The 24,301-nt window shown below is 39.8% G+C and overlaps 1 protein-coding gene across 1 annotated transcript in view; it reads right to left on the bottom strand.

The window, feature by feature from the left end:
• DNAH8 (dynein axonemal heavy chain 8) overlaps positions 1–24,301 on the bottom strand; it is a 219,412-nt gene that overhangs the window by 109,612 nt on the left and 85,499 nt on the right. The window contains 16 exon segments of the mRNA XM_032462995.1: positions 187–327; positions 416–657; positions 787–1,033; positions 3,082–3,243; positions 4,712–4,846; positions 5,698–5,805; positions 5,899–5,985; positions 7,216–7,403; positions 10,631–10,809; positions 12,179–12,351; positions 15,474–15,698; positions 18,476–18,637; positions 18,983–19,087; positions 20,041–20,143; positions 21,305–21,468; positions 22,867–23,020. Coding sequence (XP_032318886.1) covers positions 187–327; positions 416–657; positions 787–1,033; positions 3,082–3,243; positions 4,712–4,846; positions 5,698–5,805; positions 5,899–5,985; positions 7,216–7,403; positions 10,631–10,809; positions 12,179–12,351; positions 15,474–15,698; positions 18,476–18,637; positions 18,983–19,087; positions 20,041–20,143; positions 21,305–21,468; positions 22,867–23,020 — 2,575 coding nt within the window.

The following is a 24,301-nucleotide window of genomic DNA, read 5'->3' as shown; positions in this document are numbered from 1 at the left end:
GCAGTGAGAGCACTAATGAAATCTTTAATGGGAAACAAAGGAGCCTTCACCACCACATTACAGAAAGATTTCTATGGGCTGCGTGAACTTTCCATCTCAGGTGCCTCTAAACTGCCACTGGGGGAAGCAGGCGGTGGGGAACATCTCAAGTCTAAGTAAGTAGTGAATGAACCAAAAGACTCTTACTTGCACAATATAGTTGCACTCCAGGAGTTGCATTTTTGGATTGAGGTTCAGTTTCATATATGTGTATATATCCTCAAATATTTTATCGTACAGAGTCAGGAATACAGAAGCTTCCTGTGCAGTACGCTTCTTCAACCATGCCTGCAGCAAAGAAACAGAATCTCTCTTTACGAAGAGCATGGAGCATGGAGAAATGCAGGACTTGCTTCTGTGGGCCTCTCGAGCTCACCTGCAATATGGGCCTCCAGCTGAGAGCAGAGCTGCTGATGTAGACCATGCCCATCCTAGACACCGTGGCCGGAGAGGCGTTCTCAATATTGTGGACCTCAAACAAAAGCTTGCAGTTAGGGGCCATGGGGATGCGATCTCCATTAGCTAACGTTAGAGTTTTATTGTCGTCCAACACGGAATTTAAGTTCTCGATCCAAATGGCATCAACAGGGCCATCTAAAATGAGGAAAATGTTTTCGCCTGCCAATAATCAAAATACAAAATCACTTTTCGCTTGCAGATAATCAAGACAGAGAATTAAACAAATATTGTGTTTATTAATAAACTGGTTGGGGAAAGGAATGATCGCAGGGAAGTCTTCATGTGTACCTTTTTTAGCTTTTAACGTTTTTCTCCACAGAGTGGAAAAAATCCCATCTGTCCAGTCGTTGGTAGCTGTGTCCAGTCTGCCAAACATCTGAGGTGCAGTGATAGCTTTTGGATTCATGCGCATTTCTCGATGAGGCCTCCCGCACTCTGTCAATGCCTTCATCAGGATTGTTATGACGGTCGTCTTCCCAGAACCACTGGGCCCAAGAGTCATCAGCCCATGACGTACCAGAGATGTCTCGTACAACTACACCATGAAACAGTCAATCGAAAAATGTAACTCATGAGTCTCTTGCTGACATTCATAGAAATAGTGTGCGGAAATTGAAAAAGATTTATTTTTTATTTTTTTTAACTTTTTAAAATTGAGTTATAGTCAGTTTACCCAAAAAGCTTTAAAAAGGATTTTCATTAAAGTCACTAGTTCACTATTTAAAAGATGAGAACATGCCCCTCCCCCAAAAATGTTTTTTCACTTTACTAGAAGTGGATAGCAAATCAGCACTACGTTACAAAATGATATAAGTGATAAAGTAATGACAATGTGGAACTTTAATTACATTTTTGGATAATTAATTAATTGAGGATCTATCTTTTGCTTCTCAAACTACTATTCCTTGTGATTTGTTTGCTGATTCGTAAGGAACAGTTTTTCCACACACAAGCTCTCTCTGCAGCCACTGTGATGATATCGCCTCCTGGTGGTGGCAAGCAGCAACAAACGGTCACAGACCAAGACCCAAGTGGCACATCCCCCTTTTTGTTCCCCGCAGTAACACAGCTTGAGATGAGGATTCCTGTGCAAGCGAGTGTGCCTGGGAAAAACTGGTAAGGGAGTAGAGAAAGTGGGACAGGAATGGGGAGAGGTCAACCAAAGTGTGACTGAGGACAAAATCCTGCAGAAGGCCAACTTCAGAGTGGCCCTGCGGGGCACTCTGGAACGAAAGTTACACCTCTGTGTTTTTCCACCTGGAAGCAAGAGACCTTGACTTTCCTGCTCCATCACTCACGAGTCCTTAACTGAGGAGGGGTCGCTCTTGGAGTGCGGGAGAAATAAACTCCCAGGCACTGCCTGAGCTTTGTGCCTGCCAAAAAAGTGGGACCAATCTTCCTGCAGGGAGTGGTGAAGGCAGGACTGGAATCACAGAGGAGCTGGAGAATGGGCACAGAGATGTGGTAAAAGACGTTCAAGGAGACATTCTAAGAACATGGAGTATCTGTTACAACATCCTGTCTATTGTTTTCTTAATAAAGGTAAGTCGAAAGTCTCCCAGCTGATCAGAGGAATTTGAGTTATTCTCCTAACATTTCAGATAGAAATGTACCACCTCTGTAATCCATTGTTTAAATGCAACAGAGGCAGTGGCCATAACATTCTATTCAAGAGTAAGGTTACTGACATTAAATAAGAATACAACATTCTGGTCCCCCACTCACTGAGAAGACTAGGATTTCAGCACTCAGTACACTGAATGCATGTGTCTAAAATTATGTTTTCCCAGAAATTAAAAAAAAAGTTTCATGGTTTCCAATACATGTGTGATGAAAAATACTTCAAAATTTCCCCATACATTTCCTTGTAAGATTTAGATCTGTATGTCTCATAGTCTTGCACTGCTTATAATCGGGCAAGAACAGTAAGATAAAGTAAGAATCGTCATTTTTCAAATCCTGTTTTTAACACTCTCCACAATTTCAGCTCCTTCATTTTCCAAAAGCCCTGGAAAAAAAACCCAGCACATCAAGCTCATAGGGATTTAAGTCAGCGTCTCTGCTACAGCTTCTTGACTCTGCTTGATAAAATGGTCGGCAGGTTGTTAACAAGGATGAAGTGTGATGGACAGAAAGACACCAAGAGACACAGACAAAGGATTTAGTGCAGGTGTGAACACACCCACACACAAAGTAGCACTCCCAGATTCCTCGGGCCCCATGCCCCATGAAGGCCCCCAGCTTTGGGCGATGCTTCCAGACTCACACAAGAAGCCAGCTGGGTCATGTCAGCTCCCTGCGTTTTTATAACCTATCCCCTCCCAACTGTTCTTGAGATTCTGGTTACTGCCTAATCTCATCAGGTGTAAGTAACCTCAGTAAATGAAGGCTTGATTAGGGTGAGGCAGGGTAAATCCATCCTAAACCACCCCCCAGCCGAGGACTTTTCTTGCAGTGATGTGTTTTAATTCAGTCTCCACGTTGACAGCAAGTAAGACTAATCTCCCGAGCTCTTCTCTTCAAATGGCAGTCTTTGACAACACACATTTATCACCATATGATAACAGATTTAAAATGTTGTACCTGCACAAGTTTGAGATTCCAGGGCGGATGGTTAATCAAACCTTCCAGTTGAACCTGGTTGGCTACTGCAGCCTGCAGTTCCACGTAAGTATTACTATCCAGCTGTAATCCGGGAAACAGGTCATTGATTAAGCTGAGGAACAGGGGCTCATCTTCATCAACCTGAGGTGACAGAGAATAAATTTACTCATTCAGTCAACAACAAAGCTCACAGAGGAAGCTCACAGCACTTATCATTTCATGCCCAAACAACCATCTGTTACTCTGCTAACCAGACTCCAGCGCTCCGGCTCTGTCTCCTGACCACCACCACTGAATCCACATCACCTGCAGCACTGCACCCAAAGTTCCCCGGCATTCAGCGTCCTCCAATCTACTGCTCCCAGGTCTGATCTCATTACTTCTTCTTCCCACAGACAGGTACATGAATTAACCTTAAAGACATGCAAGTAATAGTCCCAACCCTATGAGAGTAGAGTATTATTATTTCACGCAAATTAGGAAAATATCCGTAAGCATGCACGACTGGCTCACTCTACATTGTCTGGAAAACTCCATCAGAGCCATATTCTGCCTTTTTTTTAAGCAGTAGGTTTGAGTAAGTGGACTCTAATCCTCATTTACCAGATCTTGAACACCTAGATCACCCCATTCCCAGCTGCTGACTCTCTGAATTTTTCCTTATTCCCTGGGGTTGTGGGGGTCCCCTGATGCTTTCTGAAACTCTTGTCTAGAAGTTTCAAGAATATCATTACTAAGGAGGCAGTGAGGTGTACTGGACAGAGCAGAGTTTTTAGCATCAGAAAGTCCTGTGGATTTTTGTTCCAGCTCTCAACTGACTGTGATTGTGGGTGAGTCCTACCAACGTGGGCCCTTCACAAGGAAGATGGTGCGAAGCACATCCACATCCCCCAGGGCTGCTGTGAGACTCCAACCACACAAAAACCCTGGAAAGATTTTATAAAAATAATGAACTACACAGTGGTTAGTTGCTAATTTTGTAGCAAGAATGTGAGCTACCTGAGGTCCATTTCTTCCTCAGCCTTGTACTCCCAGGGCACAGACACAGCACGGAGCACACAGAAGCCCCTGCACAGAAACCACATGAGCCTGCCCATCAGCCGGTTCAAACTCTCCCGGCTGTAACTGTGACACAGATGACAGCACTGAAATAATTATCATCATCACCACAGCAAACTTTTAGTGCACATTTGGAAAACAGAAATGGGACTGATGTTTTGGGAGAGACATAGCTTATAGCTTAAGCTGTCACATACAGAGAAAGCAGAAAGTGATTGTGGTTCCCTATGAATCCAGATTTTTATGTTTAGAATGTGTGTTACATTATGAATAATGGTAGAAGGTTGGACTGAAGTTTGGGGGCTGGAGCCCACTGATGAAGCCTGTTTTGTGGCACACAACTGACGAAAAAGGATGCATTTCCAGCCCTGTCGGTCCTACAAGGTCATGGAGGTTGTGGGGGGTTTTGCCTTCTTCCAGAAGCACAGTGGTCACTCCACATACCCACTGTCCCTACAATTATTAATGTTAATAGCTTTACACGAGCCAACTCCCACTTGTCAGCCAGATCAAATCCTGAAAGAGAAATTAATTCAGAGAAGAAAGATACCAATTTAGAAAGGTTCATATCTCTTAGTCCTCTCATGACCGTGCTTAATTCACTATCTTCTGGTCTGGCTCTTTTTTGAGATCCAAGTGTCCGTAATACAGACAGAATATTTCTCAGCCCAAAGTCATAATGAACCTACAGATGAGAAAAGAAAGAGAAAGGATTATTCAACTGAAAAACTTCTAAGTGTTGACTCACTATGTACAGACAGACAGATATTCTGATACTTATATACTGTCATTTTGGAGTGGCTGAGCTGCAGAGTTTTATTAGCTCAATTCTCCTGCTTTTCCTTTGACTGAAAAATGATCATTCCATTGGAAAGGTCAAGCTGTATGATACATTGTTTACACTTCAAATAGCTTTTGAGAATAATATGGCCTGCTAGTCTGAGAGGCAGCCGTTTAAAATGCATAACCAACAGGTTACATACTATGGGATTCCATTATATAACACTGTTGAAGTCACAAAATGATAGAGATGTAGAAAAGATCAGCTCGGCACGGGGCTAGGGATTCGGGAGAGGTGGGTGTGGCTACAAAGGGGTGGCAGGAGGGAACCTGGTGCTGATAAACGGTTCTGTATGCTGACTGTGGTGGTGGTTACATGAATCTATACATGTGACATAACTGCATAGAGTATGTGAAAAACTGGTGAGGTCTGAGTAATCTCCGTTTGTTGTACCAATGTCGATGCTCAGGTTTTGTTATTGCACTACAGTTACAGGACGTCAACACTGCGAGCAGCAGAGTGGAGAGCGCACAGGGCCTTTTACACACTTCTTTGCAGCTTCCTGTGAATCTATCATTATTTCAAAATAAGAAAGTTTTAAAAATACAGAATCAAGAGGTCAAATTAATTTTGAATATATTTTAGAAAAGAGTTAATGTTTTTTTTTTAAAACTCCCTAATTAGCACTTATTAAGGTAAAACTGCAAAGTTAAAAAGCAAGTCCTACAGCTGGGGGAAAACAGATACACAGTTACCTGTTTAGTTAGCTGCTCTTCACAGAGTTTGTAAAGAACGTAAAACTTCTGAGCCAAGATAACATTTTCAAGAAAACCACAGCTCGCAAGTTTAACTCGCATAATGATCTGAAAATTAATACAGTGAGATTTTTCAACAACTTTGGTGAAAAGCAGGTAAAGAACAAAAACTGTATTATGCGTTTAAATCCTGATGCATACCTGTCTATCAGGAACCATCATAGCAACAGTTCTAAACTGAATTTTTAAGTTTTCTGGTAGTTCCTGGCGCCCAGCATATCCAGGGTTCTAAAAGTTAAAATCATTTAATATTTAATTGTTGATATAATTTTCATTTCATGAATACAAATACATTTCAAATCCCTAATTGAGATTCTAAGATGGTATTGTAAAAAAACATTGGATTCATAAAATGTCCTTCTTTTCTCAAAAATATGTATTGGGCCATCCATATTTATTAATGTCACCTTGTCACATCACTGCCTCTACATACTGCCATTTCCATTTCTACTCTGTGCTCTGGGAAAACTGGCAGAAGAGGCCTTCAGACAGTTAGATATTTTCATGAGAAGATTTTATGAGCCCAAATTCTTGCATCTCCTCATATCTAGAAAAGCACTGAAATCATTAACAGTGACAAATCTGCTCCTCATGACTAGCAGCAGCCTCTGTCTAAATGAGTGCTTGACTGAATGTACCCCCTTTTCACTAAAGCCATATATAATACTGAGTTTCCCCTGCCTCTTCGGTAAAGTTCCCCAGAGCTATCTGAGATGCTATCTCCAGGGCTATAGTCCTCATTTTGCCCCAAGTAAAACTTCACCCACTAACTCTCATGTTGTGTGATTTTCAGTCGACAACATCTTTCTCTAACTGGCTGTGTGACCTGAGCCAAGTTTTTCCATTTCCCTGAGCCTCTGGTGCCTCAGTTATAAAATATACACCATACAAAACGCAGCACAGGATCATACTTCCCTGACCCTTTGAAGTCAGGTGTGGCCACAAAAGTTGCTTTAACCGATGCTTGTGACTTGTCACTTTTGGACAGAAACCGTAAGAACCAGAGCACAATTCTTCATGTTCTCTTTTTCCACTGCTACAGCGACCGGTGGCCACTGAGACAGTACCAGAGTAAAGACACATAAAGGAGACCCCGCCCTCAGCACCCCGACACCACCCACCCCCAGTGGACGTGTGCCCTGAGAGAGAAATAAACCTGTGAGGTTGTAAGCCTCTGAAGTTTGGGGATTGTTACTGCAGCTACCCTGTCTGATACTACACATAAAACGTTTAGCCCACCACCTTACACAAAATTAGTTGCTCAGTAAATAGTAGCTATGTTTATCATTAACATCTCACTATTTTCTATTTTATCTGGACTATTTTTACTACTCAAAAAAATGATACAGGAGGGAATAGCTCCTGAACCCTCAGTCATTTACCCATAATACATGCTTTCTTTTATTTAAGTCTATAACAATCAAACAAATAAGTTGCATTTAAAACCTATGTTCTCACCATTGTTAAGAAGATTCCAAATTCTGGATTTAAATCAACACAATCGCCATCAGAAAAAATGAACTGTTTTTTCCTCTCTTTTCTTGCCGTCAAAACGATGTAAATTTGTTGGGCGGCCACTGATAAAACGGGCAACTCAATTCTGTTAAACTCATCGAAACAGCCCCAAGAACCTGATTGTGCAAGACCTGGTATGGAAAGCAGTTAATTTACTTTGTAATATACCTTCTTGATAGCAATCACTTCTCAAAAGGGGTCTCAAACAATCATATACTGAAATACAATTTATATAAAGTTTCACATCTGGCTGTTTATAAAGACATTTAATTCCAGTGATATGGAGAGGTTTAATTATTTGTACATCATCACCAAAACAACGAAAATAGTACATTGCCAAAATGAAAGTACAGACACATCATTACACCCAGGGATGCGGAAGGGATGATAAAATTTGATTCAGTCTGGATGCATCACCTCCAGGGGGGATGAGGGTGAAGGAGTTACAATGTTTGGGGAATTTGACAAAATAAGGGATGCCCCATCTGGGTCAGATCACTCTGTTCCTTTCTTGTTGCAATGAGAGAAATGCCAGGAAGCTGGGTGAGATAGAGGACGGTCAAAGGGATTTTTATTTATTCCTTATGAAACCCAGCACAAAGACCTGGATATTGGGAACATTGCTTCTGTCTAATCCCCGAGGACGAAAACCTTCATTACCTTCAGCTGCACTGAGATGCTCTTCTTTCTTTTAATATTGCTTCCCTGCTATCTAGCCCCACTTCTTGTCTCTCCTTTGGGAATTTCCATTATATGGATACTGGAACTTATATATTTATCCCTATGACCCTTAAGTTTTTCTGTCAAACTTTCCATTTCTTTTTGCAATGTATTCTCTTGGCTAGATATTCCAACTCAAGAGAGGTTTTTTTGTTTTGTTTTGTTTTTTCCAATTCACATGTTCAATCTCTCGTGATTCCAGTTGCTATTCCTTCCACAGCAGCCTATTTTTTCTTTAATTGGTTGTATGTGATGACTTCTTGAATCTCTCTGAAGCTGTTAATTTTATTTGCTTTTGTGTTTTGTTTCCTCTGTTAATCAGTTAAGTGGTCAGTAGGTTCTTTGCTCTTTGGGGTGCCTCCTTAATTCCTTCAAATATCTTGTGAGACTTGGTATCTCTGCATATGTGTGTACTGCCTCATTCCAAATGCAAATTCTGTTTGCAGGGTGCATGGCTGCCTCTGGTGATTTAGGGGAAGGGATGGGAGGAGCAGAGGAGCCTACCCTCTGGGTCTAGCACTTGCCCCAGGTGGGGTCTGGCACAAGCCCCTACTTGGCATTGATCTCGCCAGGACTCCCACTTAGGAGCTTTTACAAGTTACAGCTTTTACATGAGGAAAAGTACTGGAGAAAGCCACTTTTTTTTCTCTCTGCTTTCTGCTATAGTTTTTGCATTCTCTGATTTACCTTGTGCTCTAGTCTGCTTCTCTCAACCATCTCCAACCTTCAAGCCAGGAGTGATCCACAGAAGAACTTTTCTCGTGGATTAGAAAATGATTTTTTGGCTTTAAACTTTTTTTTTAACAGGCAATTTTATAAAGAGAATAATATAAGGAATACTCATGTACCACCTACGAAATGTTAACAATTTTGCTTCTGATTTCATTCTACAGAATAAGACACTAGAACCACAGTTGCAGTCCATGCATGTCCCTCTTGGATCCACACTCCCTCCTTCTCCAGAGGTAACCTCTGTCTTGAATTTGGTTTCAATGGTTCCTTTGAACGCTTTTAAACTACTGCCCTTATGCATGTATTCATGGACACAGTATACTCTGCTGGTTCAAAATTTGTTATGTGTGTATCTATTTATTTTTCTATATATCTACAAAATATTGCACATATCCTCCAGAAATCTGATTTATTTGCTCAATAATATTTTTCTCAGTTTTATCCATGCTGATAATAGAGGCCTAATTCATTATTTTAAAATGCTCTATTGTACAGTATTCCATTGCATCAATATACTAGTTTAAAAATCCTTTCTGCTCTCAGTTGGCAGGAGTGAGAATGGTATCCCACCACTGTTTTGTGTTTCTTAATGACCTGAAGAAAATCTTTCTTAATCCTGGATATTAATCTTTTTGTCAGCTGTGCATGTTACATGTTAAAATATCTTCTCCTAGTCTGCAGCTCATTATTTTTTTCTCCTTCTTAAATGGAGAAATATCACAAAAGACTGTAAAGTTACATATATATAATGTATCTCATATATATATATATGTGTATGTGTGTGTGTGTGTGTATACACACAACTGACCCTTGAACAACACAGAGGCTAGGGGCACCAACACTCCATGCAGTCAAAAACTGCGGAAGAATGTCCATGATCTGACTCACAATTAGGAGGACCCTAGTGGCGCTGTATTGAGACTAGAACGCGGAGCCTGAGGGTAAGCACAGGGAGACCAGTTACGAAGCTTGCTGGAGTAGCTCAGTTGAGAGATGAGGACTGCACGGAACCAGGATGACAGCGGAGTGGGGTGAGGTGGCTGGTGCTGAGTGCATTCTGAAGGTAGAGCCAGTGGTGTCTGCTGAGTCTGGATGTGAGTAGGAGACAGGGGCGTAAAGGACAAGTCAGGGATGTCTGTGTAGCAGCATCTGGAAGAACAGAGTGGCTCATCAGCATGTCGGGGAAGGCTGAGGAAGGAGCAGATACGGGGAGGGAGGATCAGGAGTTTGGTTTTGGAGACAGTGAATCTGGACCTGTTAGGTATCTAAGTGGCGATGCCAAGCAGTAGGTATCAGTGAGTCCAGAGTTTCAAGGAGAAGTCCGAGCTAAAGACATAAATTTGATCATTTAGATAGTATTTAAAGCTTAGGTCTGCACAAGATCAACCGAGAGAAGACCACCAAGGGCTGAGTTCTAAGACTGAAGTGCTGTCTGATCTTTCTTCCTTTGTCCATTTGAAAACCCCTTCTACCTATCTGTTAGGATTTCCTCAACACTTCCCGTCTGCTGGTGGCCCCAGTTCTTGTCTTCCAGTGTTGCTATGCTTTTTAAAAGGCTTCATTTTAGTGGGATTTAACACAGGGAGGGAAACCACATGTGTCATTGGTTTGCTCTCTTCATCTTTTCCCCTCCACCATTGTTTAAGGCAGTGATAAATTGATTCCATTGTCATAATCCAATACACATTCAACTCACGGACTGTAATGCCAGCAATAGTATTGAACAATATTAAATCGATGATATCCAGCCATTTTTGACCCAGAAAAATGGCAATATCACATGCACCAACCTACACTAATTTTGGTTCTGTGGGATACTATCACTTTGGATTTCCATAAGAAAATGGCATTTAATTGCAATAAAAATAAATTCACCAAGAATAACTTAACAGTGTTTGACACTTGCCTTTAAAAATCCTTCCCAGCCCTCTGAAATCCATTTGATCTGAGCAGTTGAACACGACCACGTATTTTCCCAAACACCTTCCCATGTCTTTCGTAGTTTCTGTTTTGCCAGTGCCCGCAGGTCCTGCGGGAGCCCCTCCCATGTTCATTCCCAAAGCCTGTGCCAAAGTGATATAGCATCTGCAAATGTGAATCAGACAAAGCACGGTCAACACTGGATAACACATGCTACAGTAAAGCACAAGCAAAAGTCCGATGGGACTGGCATAAGCCTGTTTGCTATAGAATTTGAGCAGCCCACATTAAAGAGACAAGCAACCAAACGAGGCCGGAGTAGCAGACATTCACGAGAAGTAGCAGAGTGAGACAGACATCTAAACCCCTCAACCCTGACTTAAAACTTGCAGGCCTTCCTTCCATTGTGATCAGGATAAACCCTAAGTCAGAGAACCAAATAAGCACTGCTATGCTAGCAGATGTTTAACAACTGGCTTCCCAAGGGGAGGAAAAAAAAAGCTGATTTTCATGTCTGCTGATTTCTGTGGTATAAATACTTCTACCATGGCTGATGACAAGCTACCAATGCAATATCACAAAACTAGGAGGAGATGCATGTGGTTAGTTGTCTCTTGCAAGTTGGCACACGCAACTCTAGCACACCATAGCAAATAAATCGTTTCACTATGAAATGTTTCACTCATTCAGATGAGTGTAAAACATAATATAATGAATCTCCTTGTATCTATGACCCAGCTTCAGTTATACTTGTTTCAGATCTAAGCAAACTTTAATGAAGCTTCATGAGACATGAAGCTTTGCATGTAAATATCCATGGCAGAGAAAATACTGACAAATTTAGGCGGCGGTGGGTCTGGGCATATAAAAGGGAGGTTGGATGAATCAAGAGGAGGCTGAAGACATACTCTGACTGTCATAATTTTATCTGGAGGCAGCCCTATTTAAAGTAACAGCAGAATTAATTGTTCTATGACCCAGTTTAAGTCAATTCTTACAAACATTTGTCTTCTAAGCACAGCATCTTGAACTGGGTGTTGTGGGACACACAAAGATGGAAAAGACCCAGTTCTTGTCTAGTGTCTCGCACTGGAAAGAACGGTGAGGGCATCTGCCAGTGACTGATTATTCAGACCTGGCCAAGAAACCTCACTTTAGGTAACAATTCCCACATTTGAAAAACCAGGAGACTACAGTAGACCATCTGCAAGGTCCCTTCCTTCTTTGCAATTCTAATGACTCCTTCCTGTGGTTCTAGAGACATTTGTCCATCTTGCAATCTAAATGTCATCATTAAACTACTCAGAGTCAACATTCAAGCATGTTTTTATTATTTTATCCTTTTCTGCTTCATAAAAATTTAACGTACATGTGCACTTAAGTAACAACGATGGCTATTTCATTGTTAGACTTTGATGAGCCAGCAGAGACCTGACAAGACCAATGTGCTTTTGTTAATATTTCAAATGCAATTTCAAAACAATTTTAAGCACATTAATTACATAATTGGAGTAACAAAATTAGAGTCCCCTACCTGTCTGTTAACGGAGTGATAACAAGACGATCGGTACAGCCCAGAAATTCATTTTGGTAAATAAAATCAACATCTGTAATAGACACCACTGTTTGATCCAAATCTTCCTTAAAGTAAAATCTACTCTGTTTTAGCCATTCAAAATCAGTAACTGACTTGATGTGCATTTTTACCTTAAAAACACGAAATACAAGAGATTACATACTGAATTGCAATGGCATAAAACACAAGCATATGGGCAGTTTTTATTCGCTCATTCATACACTGATCCTCATTCATTTAACATATATTTAGTGAGTCCTTCCTTGGACCTGGCACTGTGCTTAGGTGAACAGTGACAGACATGGTTCCTGTCTTCTGGAGCCGACAGAAAAGGACAAAAGACAAACAGAAGAAACAAGTAATTCCAATAAAGTATGAGAAGAAAATCAGGGTAATGAAAATATGCAGCAAGAGAACCTCATCTATTCTAGGGGGTCTGAGGGGGACACTCAGAGAAAGAAACATCTAAAACTAAAACCTGGATAAATAGTAGGAATTAGCCAGGGAAATGAAACAGAAAGGGTGATGGAGGTGTGGGCAGGGAAAATGTTCTAGGTGAAGACCCAGATCTGGTTGACAACGCTCAAGAAACTGAAAGGAATTCAGTGCAGCTGAGGCATCCAGGACTCTGGAGAAAGAGCGAGAGCTGAGGTTTCACAGGGCTGGGAATGGGGTTAGGCACTGTTCTCATGGTAACAGGAAGCCACCAAGGGATTAAGCAGGGGGGGTGCATACTCATATATGCACACATGCTTTCTTACACCAGCACTGTGGCCAAACCAATCTGCCCAGTCATGAGCTATATGTATGGGCAAGAGGTCCTGGGCTCCCTCAGCCATGGATACAAGAGATAGAAAGCAGGTAAGCATGTTGAGGAATAACATCTCACACCCCAGCCACATCCTGGGGTGCTTCATGACCCTCCATCAGCAAGCCTGGAGAAACTCCAGTCCTGCTCACTCAGGGGAATCAGCATAGGAAGTGACAAGTTGTCCCACTGCTCTTAGCCCCGTAGCCCACTTCCAGGTCATTCAGCTGACACTACAAAATGGACTCTGGCAACTGTACAAGGCTCAGAACTCTAGCTAATCAAGTCTCCATGCTATTTACAATCATGCTTTTTATTGTTGTTGTTCTGCTGTTTATGATCTTGTGCCCTCCTCCAGTTAAGAATTCTGGCTTCCCTCCTAAAGCGCAGTTTGTATGCATCACCTTAAAAGAGCTACTTGCAGGTAATACAGTCCAGTGCCAACCCCAGGGACTCTGCTCTCTAACACAGAACCCACAGCCATGGAGACGCAGTCAGCTAGCTACTTTCAACAATCTGATAAGATGGTAAGGAGGAGGCGGAGGAGGAAAAAGAGAAGATGAATAGTTAATATTTATTGAGTTGTTACTGTATGTCAGGCTGTTCTACGCATTATCCATGGAAAAATAAAATGCACATATGCTGGCTATAGATCTCATTTTACCTGAATGCAAACTGGCCATGAGTTCAATAGTGACTATGACAAAAAGAAAACAGTTTCATAGTTTCAATTGTGTGTAAATTTTCTTTTAAAAAAAATCCATTCTGTATAGGAATTAGAGCTTTGCAGTGGCACTTTAATTTTAAAAAGAAATTTCTTTCATGAAACTTCAGCTTTAAGAGTCAGTGAGAGGTAAATATAGATGTGCTCAATAGTACTCAAAGCAGATACAGTAATGGATTCCATATGAGTGTTTCTTGCAGGTGGATTTCAACAAAAGTCAAACTATAACAGTAACTGAAATTCAGTGAAAGCAGAACTGTAGAAGGCCAAAGCAGTATGGTCTAAGTACATGGTTCTCTGATAGTCAGCTTGATGCAGAGATTAATCCTAGAGCAGTGTTTCTCATACTTTAATATGTATATGGATCACCTGGGAATCTTACTGAAATGCAGAGTCTGATTCAGCAGGTCTGGAGAGGGTGGAGGGGTGGAGGCTGGAGATTCTGCTTTTCTGTCAAGTTCCTAGGTGATGCCAATGCAACTGGTCATGATACAATACTTCAAGAAGCAAGGATCTAGATTCCAGGGGAACAGATGGACTACATGTCTTTCAGTTTTCAATAACTATAACTTATCTGTTTAGAACTTTTGATACAAGTTTGAAACAAACTGTCTGTGACCAACAGCCTCTTCAAAAGGTCCCCAAGTTGTGTGAATTATGTGTCTCTAATGAAGGAAAAAGATACTTTTAAGATGGATCAAAACAAGTAGAATAAAGCAGTGGTAGTTAAAGATGAAGCTAGTCAAATGGTAGAATATCAAAACTGCCTGGGGCCCCTATCTCGTAATAGAAAACCACTACTTTGGGAGAACTTGATCGTGCTCAAGATCACTGGTTAGGGTTCTATTTCCAAAGGAAATTCAAATACCATTCCTCTTACTCCACCCTACAGAACCTTGCCTAAGTCAAGACCATGATGCCTCACTGGACACCATCAACAGCCATGAGACATGAGACATGAGAGTCCTCTGAAACTTGGTTCTATTCAATCTGGACTTCCCCTTTCCCAACCGACTCATCTGTTGGAAGAGGTCATTGACAAAACACAACTGCAGGTTGACCCGCGAGCTGGATGCACCTGGGCAGTCAGAGGCTCCTCACCCTCTTCCCTGTCCTTAGAATGTATGTTCTGCCCACTGTTCCCACAGTGGGAGCTGTTTTCAAGGATGCAGCCTTAAGAGAGCAACGTCTTTATTGAGACCATCTGGATGGCATACGTGACTGAACTCAGTGAAGGCCTCTATATAAATGTTCAAGATTCCAGCAGAAACATGCAAAGATCCATTCCTCTTGTGGCTGCCCTGGACAAGCCTCATAAGTAAATGTCCTTGCCTATAAAAATTGCCACCTCCTTCTCTGGGCCCTCCTTGCCCTCTATGTGTAGGGGCCAGGTTGTGAACAAACATCATAACCAAGCCCACCTAAATTCTATCACATCTCCGGTTACTGGTTTAATGGAACAATTAGTTCACGTCACATCTGTTGGCTCCAGACTCTCAGAATGCCAAACTTAATTTACATATATGGTTGTTTACCAAATAGAGATATTTGTAGGCATTGTATAGGCAAAGACATCGTGAAAAAGGACCAAGCAGACAGAAGGTTCACATTAAGTTAGGAAATACATATAATACTTAACTTTAACTGTTCACTATAAGGAGCACTAAGTTTTTAATTAATACAGTAAATTACTTTAAATCAAGGAAAAAAAGATACTTTACCAAGTCATCAAAAATATCTCTCTGATGCACATGGATGGTAATTAGAGTTTCAAATTTCACTCTATCAAACTTGCTTAGGTCATGTGTTGTCTGACTAATTAGAGTATTTAGAATATCCAAAAATTTCTGATTGGTCACATGCATGATTTTCCTGTCATCTTTTGCGTTATGTAAAGCCTCTTCTGAATCATGTGTCCACAGCATCTGAATTCCCAAAAGGCCAACCTACAAATCCAAGAGACAAATTAATTTGCCAAATATTTAAAGCACGTCTGCAACAAAATTTAGTAGTCACTTATTCACATAAAGGTGAAGAGAGTCTTACTCGTTTTAAACTAAAAAAAGAGACACATTTATTTTTCCACTCCCAACAGGGAAAAAAAAATTTCTATTGATATTTTAATTATTTCAATATAGGTAAATAATAATGAAAACAATGGCTATAATTTATGGAACTATATGTGTATTATGGAAGATGCCTGGGAAATTTTTCTATAGAGGGCACGAGACCACCAGATACCTCCATATGGTGATTTTTCTTTCTCAGGAAAAGCAAGTGGAATTAATAGACTATTGTGTATTTTTCTTCAGCAAAATTTTCCAAAGGTCTCTAAAAAGGATGTGCCACCTATCTCTTTTCTTGATCTCAAGCTGTCTCTAATATTCATACCTTTTATCTATTTCTACTTCTCTGTCTATATATTTATCTTTAGGAGAGAGACAGACAGAACATGAGAAGGGGAGAAGCTTGTCCTCTGTCTCCTGATGAACATAAGGAAATTGTGAGTGGATGTCACCATTACCTACAATTTCTGCCCTAGGAAAGGGAATGAAAGTGGCCAGAACATGCCCTACCCTCACCCCCTTGCTGTAACACTTGTGCCTTTGGGAACTTTTGTTCATCCCCAGAGTCAAGCAACAGATCCAATATCATTTGGACCAAAAATGAACTCCACATTTGGCAGAGGACTGAAAGCGTGTGAGTAGCATGTGGATATTGCCAGGCATGGCGTGTGATATGGGAAAAGCAGGAATAAAACCCTTTCCTTATCCCTGCTTCCTCTGGAACTTCAGTATTTTCCCTGCTAGAGCAGTGACCCATCCTGGGGTCTGCAGGTGAAGGCAAATGAAGCACCTGGCTGAGAGGAGCAACAGGATGTGGAGGAAATAGCGGCTGTCAGGAAGCTCCCCAAAAATAGCAAGCAGATTCTGACCCTGGCAGCAGCAGAAGACACCACAAAGCAGAGAGAAGTGATGCAGAAACGGCAGTGGAAGGCTGTCTGATTCAAAGACCAAGCAAACTTGCAGACCCTGAAAAATCATTGCATGGCGGTACATTCTAAAAACTGATCTCTAAAATGACTATCCCGAGTCACCAGGAAAAGTTTACATTATGAGTTACATGCAGCGTTAAGAAGGCAGGAGACTTCATGGTGAAAACTGGAGGACGTTTCATTACAATTAAAAAAAAAAACAATGCTCATTCTCATCAATATTATTGGATGCCTATAATAAACACATTAAAAATAATGAAAGAGAATACACTAAAATATTAACAGCTATCATTTCCAGGTGGTAGAAATATGGGAAATTTAATTTTCACTTTTATATTTTTCAAATTTTTCCAAATGTTTGCAACAAGGATCCATTGCAATCATGATCTTAAAAATGTGTTTGAGAAGAAAGCAGAAGTGAAATTTTAAGCAAGTTTAGATAAAAATTGAACACTGTAGTGGGCAAATTTATTTGAGAAAACTGCTTTTTAAAACAATTTAAAGAGATACATATATATTGAATGAGTATATACTGAATGAATAACATATAGAGGATAAATATATATTAATTTCTCTTTAAAGAAATTCTCCCAGAAAACTGAAATTTTCCCACTACAATGTTAAGATTTTTATCTGAAAATCTCTGTGTGTGTGTGTGTGTGTGTGTGTGTGTGTATACATTAAAGAAAGTTCTGAAAGTCTGTGAACTTTGCTACTGTATCACTGCTGCTTTGAATTTGCTTTTCAAGTCTTCCACCTTTAATGTTATATAAACAGGATGATCATCCTTTCCTGGGAGAGCAAAAATGTGTTGATTTAGCCTAAGGAGCTATTTTTCTCAGCTTATCAAATAAAGTATTTTATAAAGCTTCATCACAAAGGTAATAACGATAATAAGAATATTAAAGTTTGCCAAGGACATTATACAATCTAAAAACAATATTAAAATATTATCTCCAGTGAAGGTTGACTTGATATCTGTACTTGCGTCATTTGAATAAAATAATTTCGTATCATTTCAGCTGTCTCTGCTGTGTGTGCAGTAGTTCTGGATTTGGAGTTCGGGTTGGGAAGAGAAGTTGGGGAAGCGAAAACTGCCTATATTTTCCTTGGATATCTCTTGCCTTCTGTCCCACACTATCTCTGACAAATCATTACTTTTCATTTATCTTGAAAATGTAATGAAACTGTTGGCTCTTCATAGTCTATGTCAGTGTTAATAATACCTGGCACGTGACAGCGCACTTCAAAGGGCCACAAGACAGGAGAGCTGTTCAAGAGAACACGTGCTCCAGGCCTCTCCAAGGTCTTCTCTCTTTTAAAAGTTAGTTGTGTGAGAAGGCCTCCTTTAACAGATTAAGCCAATTTTTAATTACTTGAAGGGAAAATAAACAGGCAGGATGGGTTTCATTTCATGAAAAGACACGCTCATTCCTTTTATATATGTCCAAATCTGTATCTATTTATATCTACCTACGTGTGGATATAGTTTTTTTTATACATAGATGCACGTATTTTATATTGAAGATGAAATTTCCTGTTAGTGGTTTCAGTCTCAGTGTGCATCCTCAATGCTGGGAGAACAACGGCAAATCCTCTTCTGGGAGATGGGACAGGCTGGCCTCCCTAACCTCAACAAAGCTACAACAGCCACCACATCATGAGGCCAACTGCCTCCTGAGTAGCCTTCCCCCTTATTTTCATTATTTAAAAGTTGTGCATTCTCACCTGTGCTGGAAAGTGACTGAGGAAAGGCAAGAGTTGAAATCCCGAATCACTGATTTGATAGAACGCAGATCTAATTATATTATGTAATGAGGACATCTGCATTTTCAACAGTTCCAGAAGCCAAATCTCCACAGGACCTTTGGCCATAACAGGGTTATCCAACTAAAAAATACATTACAAATGTATTAGAAATTGATAGTAATTTGGCATCATGGGGCCTCAACGCAAACAATTTTACAAAACATTATTCAAAAACATGAGCAAAATCAACTAATACTATAGGTGGAAGGCAGTATAAAGGTCATCTGGTCTAGAACTTTCACTGTATAGATGATAAAATGAGTCTCAGAGAAGTTAGATGAGTTATCCAAATTAGTCTGTAACAAAGCCATGACTACAGAACTAGAACCCAACTCCACCCCCTCCTCTTTTTCATGAGTACTGCATTCTCAACTGAATTTTTTTTTTAAAAATCCTAATAACAGAATTTTAACCAAGTTAAATTACAATGATTTTTTCTCCTTCTCTTGATATGACGGCCATGATACGATCGTAGTCTTTTGCATGAAATGTCACCTCATTTATGTTGTCTGATACTGCGGGGAGATGTGGCTATAAGAAAGCACAAGACAGAGCAAGCACATCGTACATGAGGTTAAATGGAAAAGCCATTGAGGTGTTTTTAAAAGCCTTACTTATTTTAAATTTGTAAAAGATTAAGAATTCATTGCCTCAAAAAAAAAAAAAAAAAGACTCTGCTTTGACCCTGGAGTGATTTGGAGGCCCACTTTTCAAATAGAGTATTTCCTTGAAGACCTACAAAGGCCCCTCTTTTACTATGGAGACTGCCTTCCTGCCCAGAGACAGCTCAGTCCTGCCTTCCCTCTTGGCTCTCTGTCTGCCTTACACCGTTTTTACTTCCATCTGTCTTTTCTCTTCCCCCGTCCCTCTGGAAACCAACAGAAAGATATTATTAGCTGTTTCCCAGATTCCCAAACCAGAAATGGCCCTGGTGGGGTGTTTCCGTGCCTCCCACACCTGGTTCTTTGTAGCTTTTCTCTCCCTCCTAGAAGTATACTGCCCTTGGAAATAGCTAAAAGCATTTGAGAAGCATTCTGGACAGAAAAAAAAAAAAGGACAAATCCAAACCACAATCCCTATTTGATCTAAGAATATTTAGACTGAAATACTCATAGTAATGAATTACATTTAGTGAGCACATACTGTGTGTCACGCACTTTCCAGTGCATTATCTTGCATCATCCTTATAACAATCCTATGCAGCGGGAAAAATTAAGATCCTGATTTTACAGGCAAGGAAACTGAGGCCCAGGAAAATCAAGAGGCTAGCCAAGGTCACCCAGCTGGTGAGTTGTATGATCGGTGACTCTTGCCTCAGGTTGATGGGTTCCGAATATAAAGAAAATGATAGACATTTTAAAACCACCATAATTAATACTCTTCTTTCCTGACTGCACTTGCAATATGTTAACTTCATTTTTATTTTTTATTACAATAGGCTGTGGCAAAAAAGGATTGAGGTAACAGATATTTGGACTATATACCTGTATGGTATGGGAATCACTGGCTTGTCCAAGAATTTCCAAGAGAACTGGATCAGATACAAAGAAGAATCTTGGAAATAGTAATCGCTTCTTCTCTAAATACCTTAAAATATTAAAGTCATGTTACCAAAATATTTTTTTTCTGAATTATTAATTTTGGGTTTTTTTTAAAAGCCAAGATACAATCACTAACATCTTCAATAAGACAGTAGCAAACATCTATAGTTATTTCCCATTTGCATCTGAAATGTTTATAACCAAAGTCCTGTTCCACCAGGGATGGCACTTAGGAAAACAGGTGGAAATAAGAAAGTGATTCAGAGCAAGTCTGCCCCACTGTCTGTTGTCTTCTTTCTCATCAAGAGCCCTCCTGTGAACCTTCTGGGAGTACTGTGAACCTCACGGCTTAAACCTAGGGTGAACACATAATTTATCTCCAAACCAGGATATTTTGAGACTGAAGTGAGGAAGGAAACAACCAACCATTAAGCCAGGACAGAGGCATAAACTTGGACAAACCAGAATATATTGTTACCCTATTTCAAATAGAAATGGAGAATGAACTACCTTTTAAGACAATTACCTGTGACTCTGTCTGGCTAATTCTTCTCTGAGTGCACATATCTACTCTATGCCTGTAGTGTATTGAATGGTAGCCCCCCAAAAGGTATGTCCACATCTTATTCCCTGGAATCTGTGAATGTGGCCTTATTTGGGAGAAGGGTCTTTGCAGATGTACTGAAGTTAAGGATCTTAAAAAGAGAAGAGATAATCTTGGATTACCCAGATAAACCCTAAATCCAATAACAAGTGTCCTCATAAGAAACACACAGGAAGAAGAGAAGGACGTGTGAAGACAGAGATAGATACTGGAGTTTATGTAGCCATAAGCCAAGGAAGTCTGAGAACCAACAGAAGCTGGAAGACGCAAGGAAGGATTCTCAGAAGGTATGGACACCTTGATTTCAGAACTCTGGCCTCCAGAACTGTGAGAAAGTAAATTTCTATTGTTTAAAGCCACCTTGTTTGTGGTAATTTGTTACAGCAGCCCTACAAAACTAATACAATGCCTTAAACTCACCCACCCTCAATTGGAAGGTGTACTTTTTTTTTTTTAGAAAAATTAAATTTACTTGAAATGTTAAATTCCTATCACCACTTCAACCATCACTACCAAACCAAAGAGGCAGTCAATTGTTGATTTGTTTGGGATAAAACACCATCCCATATAAAATGATAGGTAATTTAAAAATTAAACTCTTACCCTGTAAGTGACTTCTGACATAATTCCAACTGTTCGTGTAAGTGAGGTAAAAGTTGCCCCATGGTTTCATCTCCAACACAGCAACTAATCACATTGGGATTCTCGTGAGCTCGCTGCATTATCTTTATCCATGACTTGTCAATATTCTGAAAACGTTTTGCTTCCTAAAAACAAATCTGTAGTCAGTAAAAGTTGGCATTTGGATAATTGAATAAAAGCAAAGTCTTTGTTTTGGAATGTCCTGCAGTTCTTCAAACCAGCCTATTAGTCTCAGGCTACATGATTTAAAGGGGCATTTTTTTTTCATGTGAATTAACTCTGAACAACAAAAACCCAAAGTCATAAAACTTCTTATTGAAATACTGCTTTAGCACAATAGGGTTTATTGCTCATTTGTTTCCTTACATTTAATACATTTTTCAAAGTGCCACATGATTAACTTTCAGAGCTCTCAACTTCAATCGCAAATCTAGTCTTTCAGCACCCCAGGTGTTTTGGCTTGATGAGCATACTGAAGAAGAATGAAAATAATTTGATCTCAGGATCTTTGGAATAATGAAAGCTTAACAGTATCCCAGGAAAAAGCAAAAGCAAAAAGAGAACAGTAAAAATACAAAACAAAGCTTCATTTACATTTTTGCAAATGAAAATTTTTTGTTTACTATGGATGATATTAAGTTTTGCACTCCATTGCAAAAACACCTTTTGAAATTGGCATAATCTTGCCTCTATTAAAACTTTAAAGAGCACTTTAAAAAAAATACAACTTTCTAATTAAAAAAGGAAAGATTTATGTTCTAAAAAAGTGTTACAAAGGGAAATCAGCCATTTTCAAAATGCTTTTATCCTTGATTTTTAATCCATAGAGATCCCCTAGGTAAGGAAATTCAACAGTGCAGGCCTAATTTTATAACAGGTAAGTTATCTTCATAGAATAGAGCTATTAGTTCATGGCATTAATGTAAAAGGTCCCAAAAAAGCTGTTTTAAAAAAATTTGTCACAGGCTTCAAAGGCTAAGTTTCCTTGCCCCATGTTTCTAATCTACTATTAGTTGACTTACTAATAGTTAATTTGTGCTTATAGAATACAGATTATTTTAAATTCTACTCTCAGAGAAATATAAGTTTAACTCTGAGCAGAAATGACTACTATAATTTAATAGTCCCCCAGTTGAATGTACCTCATATACTCAGACAACCTGGAGATTTGAAAATATGTGTTTCTTCTTTCTTCTAATGTAAATCAAAGGTCAGCACTTTTCAAAAAAAATTTTTTATAAAGGGCCAGATAGTAAATATTACAGGCTTTGTAGGGTCTCTGCTACAACTATTCAACTCTGCCGTTGTACTGGTAAAGCAGCCATAGACAGAACATAAACGAATGGATATGGCTGTATTCCAATAAAATTTTATTTACAAAAACAGGTGAGTGGGCCATAGTTTGTAAACCCCTAGTGCAAATAATCAAGACATGACTTTATGTCTTCGTGGAGTGTTTTACAGAGACATACAGACAACACACACTAAACTATTCTATCCACAGTTACAAACACCATAGTTACCTGAGGGAGCTGTTTGGCAATATCTCCACCTACAAAGACAGCTTCAAGATAAACCCAAAGGTTCTGGACTATTAGCCATTCTTCAATTATATCTGAGGAAGTGGACAATTTATACACCCAATTCTGGATATTTTTTTTAAATGGAGCATTATATCTAAAAAGTAGGAATGGAAAAACATTACATTTTTAAAAAGATTCAGAAAATAGTATGGCTTAACAAAGTAAATTATAGGAGAAAGATTCCTTTGACAATGAACATTTTTTTCCTCAAAGGCAGTTCCTATTAAATTTCATAAGTTAATGAGATGTTTGCATTTTTATTAACAAAACTCTTATAATTACAGTGACTTCAATTATTGTTTCCATGTATTAGTGATAAACTAGGAAATTTGCCAAGTTTCAAGCCACAGAGGTCCAGCAAAGGAATTGTGCTGGTTGCTCCTCGGAGTAAAGGGAAAACAAGGAATAGGATGGCTTTCCAAGACTTCCGTGAATCAAATCCAAGTGGGGATTGCCTGTGATAATAACACGCCGAGCACTGTTAGTTACTGGTGTGTGGAACTACTGCCACAAGGCCAGGGTTAAGCTTGAGCTCTGATGTCCTCTACAGATGTGCTCTTCCCACCCATAGACTACTAATTCCACCAGACACTGAGCCTAGGTTCTGCAGTGTTAAAGATCCACAACTGCTAGCCAGAAAAGCCTAGTTCCTGCTTTTTCAGCAGCAGGGGTAGCTGAAGGATTCATAAGAATTCGCAGTGTCCAGAAAGCTGGGCACAACTAAAAAAGACAGAAAATAGAGTGGATGCCAGAAGGAAGTGATGGGAAGATACCAGGTAAAGACCTAATTACCTATGGTTGGATTCAGAAGCTACTTCAGTTTGTGGTAATGGCAAGTCTCTTTGAAGTGGTGTGGTGGCATTTCCTGGTGTGGCACTTGTTGAGTACAGTCTTAAAACATTTCTTGATCCAGGACAGGGTGATTTGAAGGTACTCACACATAGAATGGGGCTCTTCTGGGTAGAGTCTGATGCCTGAGAGTCACCTTTCATTTCTATGGAAGCCTAAGTTATACATGGAGATATAAAGGGGTGGTACAAAAATTGCCCCAAGGAGGTAGATGAGTTGTTCAGGCAGCAAGAGGCATTTTTCTTAACACCCAATTTATACTGTCCATCTGGCCATTAGTCTACTGCTAAAAGGCAGTCAGTATGCCAAAAGCACCTTCGGAATCAATACATGCACACCAAGACGATATGGATGGGTATTTTAGGAAGTTGAAGCACCTAGGTATTTGGAGCCAAAAATAGGATTATTCACATTCCCTGAAGCAGAGGATGCACCCTAAGAGTTTAACCCCAGCAACTTCAACCCAGAACTCCCAGAACTAGAAGCTTTCTAAGTTAGTACATTACTCAAATACAAGACTGCTTCT

Source organism: Camelus ferus, chromosome 20 (assembly GCF_009834535.1).
Source record: "Camelus ferus isolate YT-003-E chromosome 20, BCGSAC_Cfer_1.0, whole genome shotgun sequence".
Classification (NCBI taxonomy): domain Eukaryota; kingdom Metazoa; phylum Chordata; class Mammalia; order Artiodactyla; family Camelidae; genus Camelus; species Camelus ferus.
The sequence above is the reverse complement of the archived record's forward strand: the minus strand, read 5'-3'. Positions and strand labels throughout refer to the sequence as shown.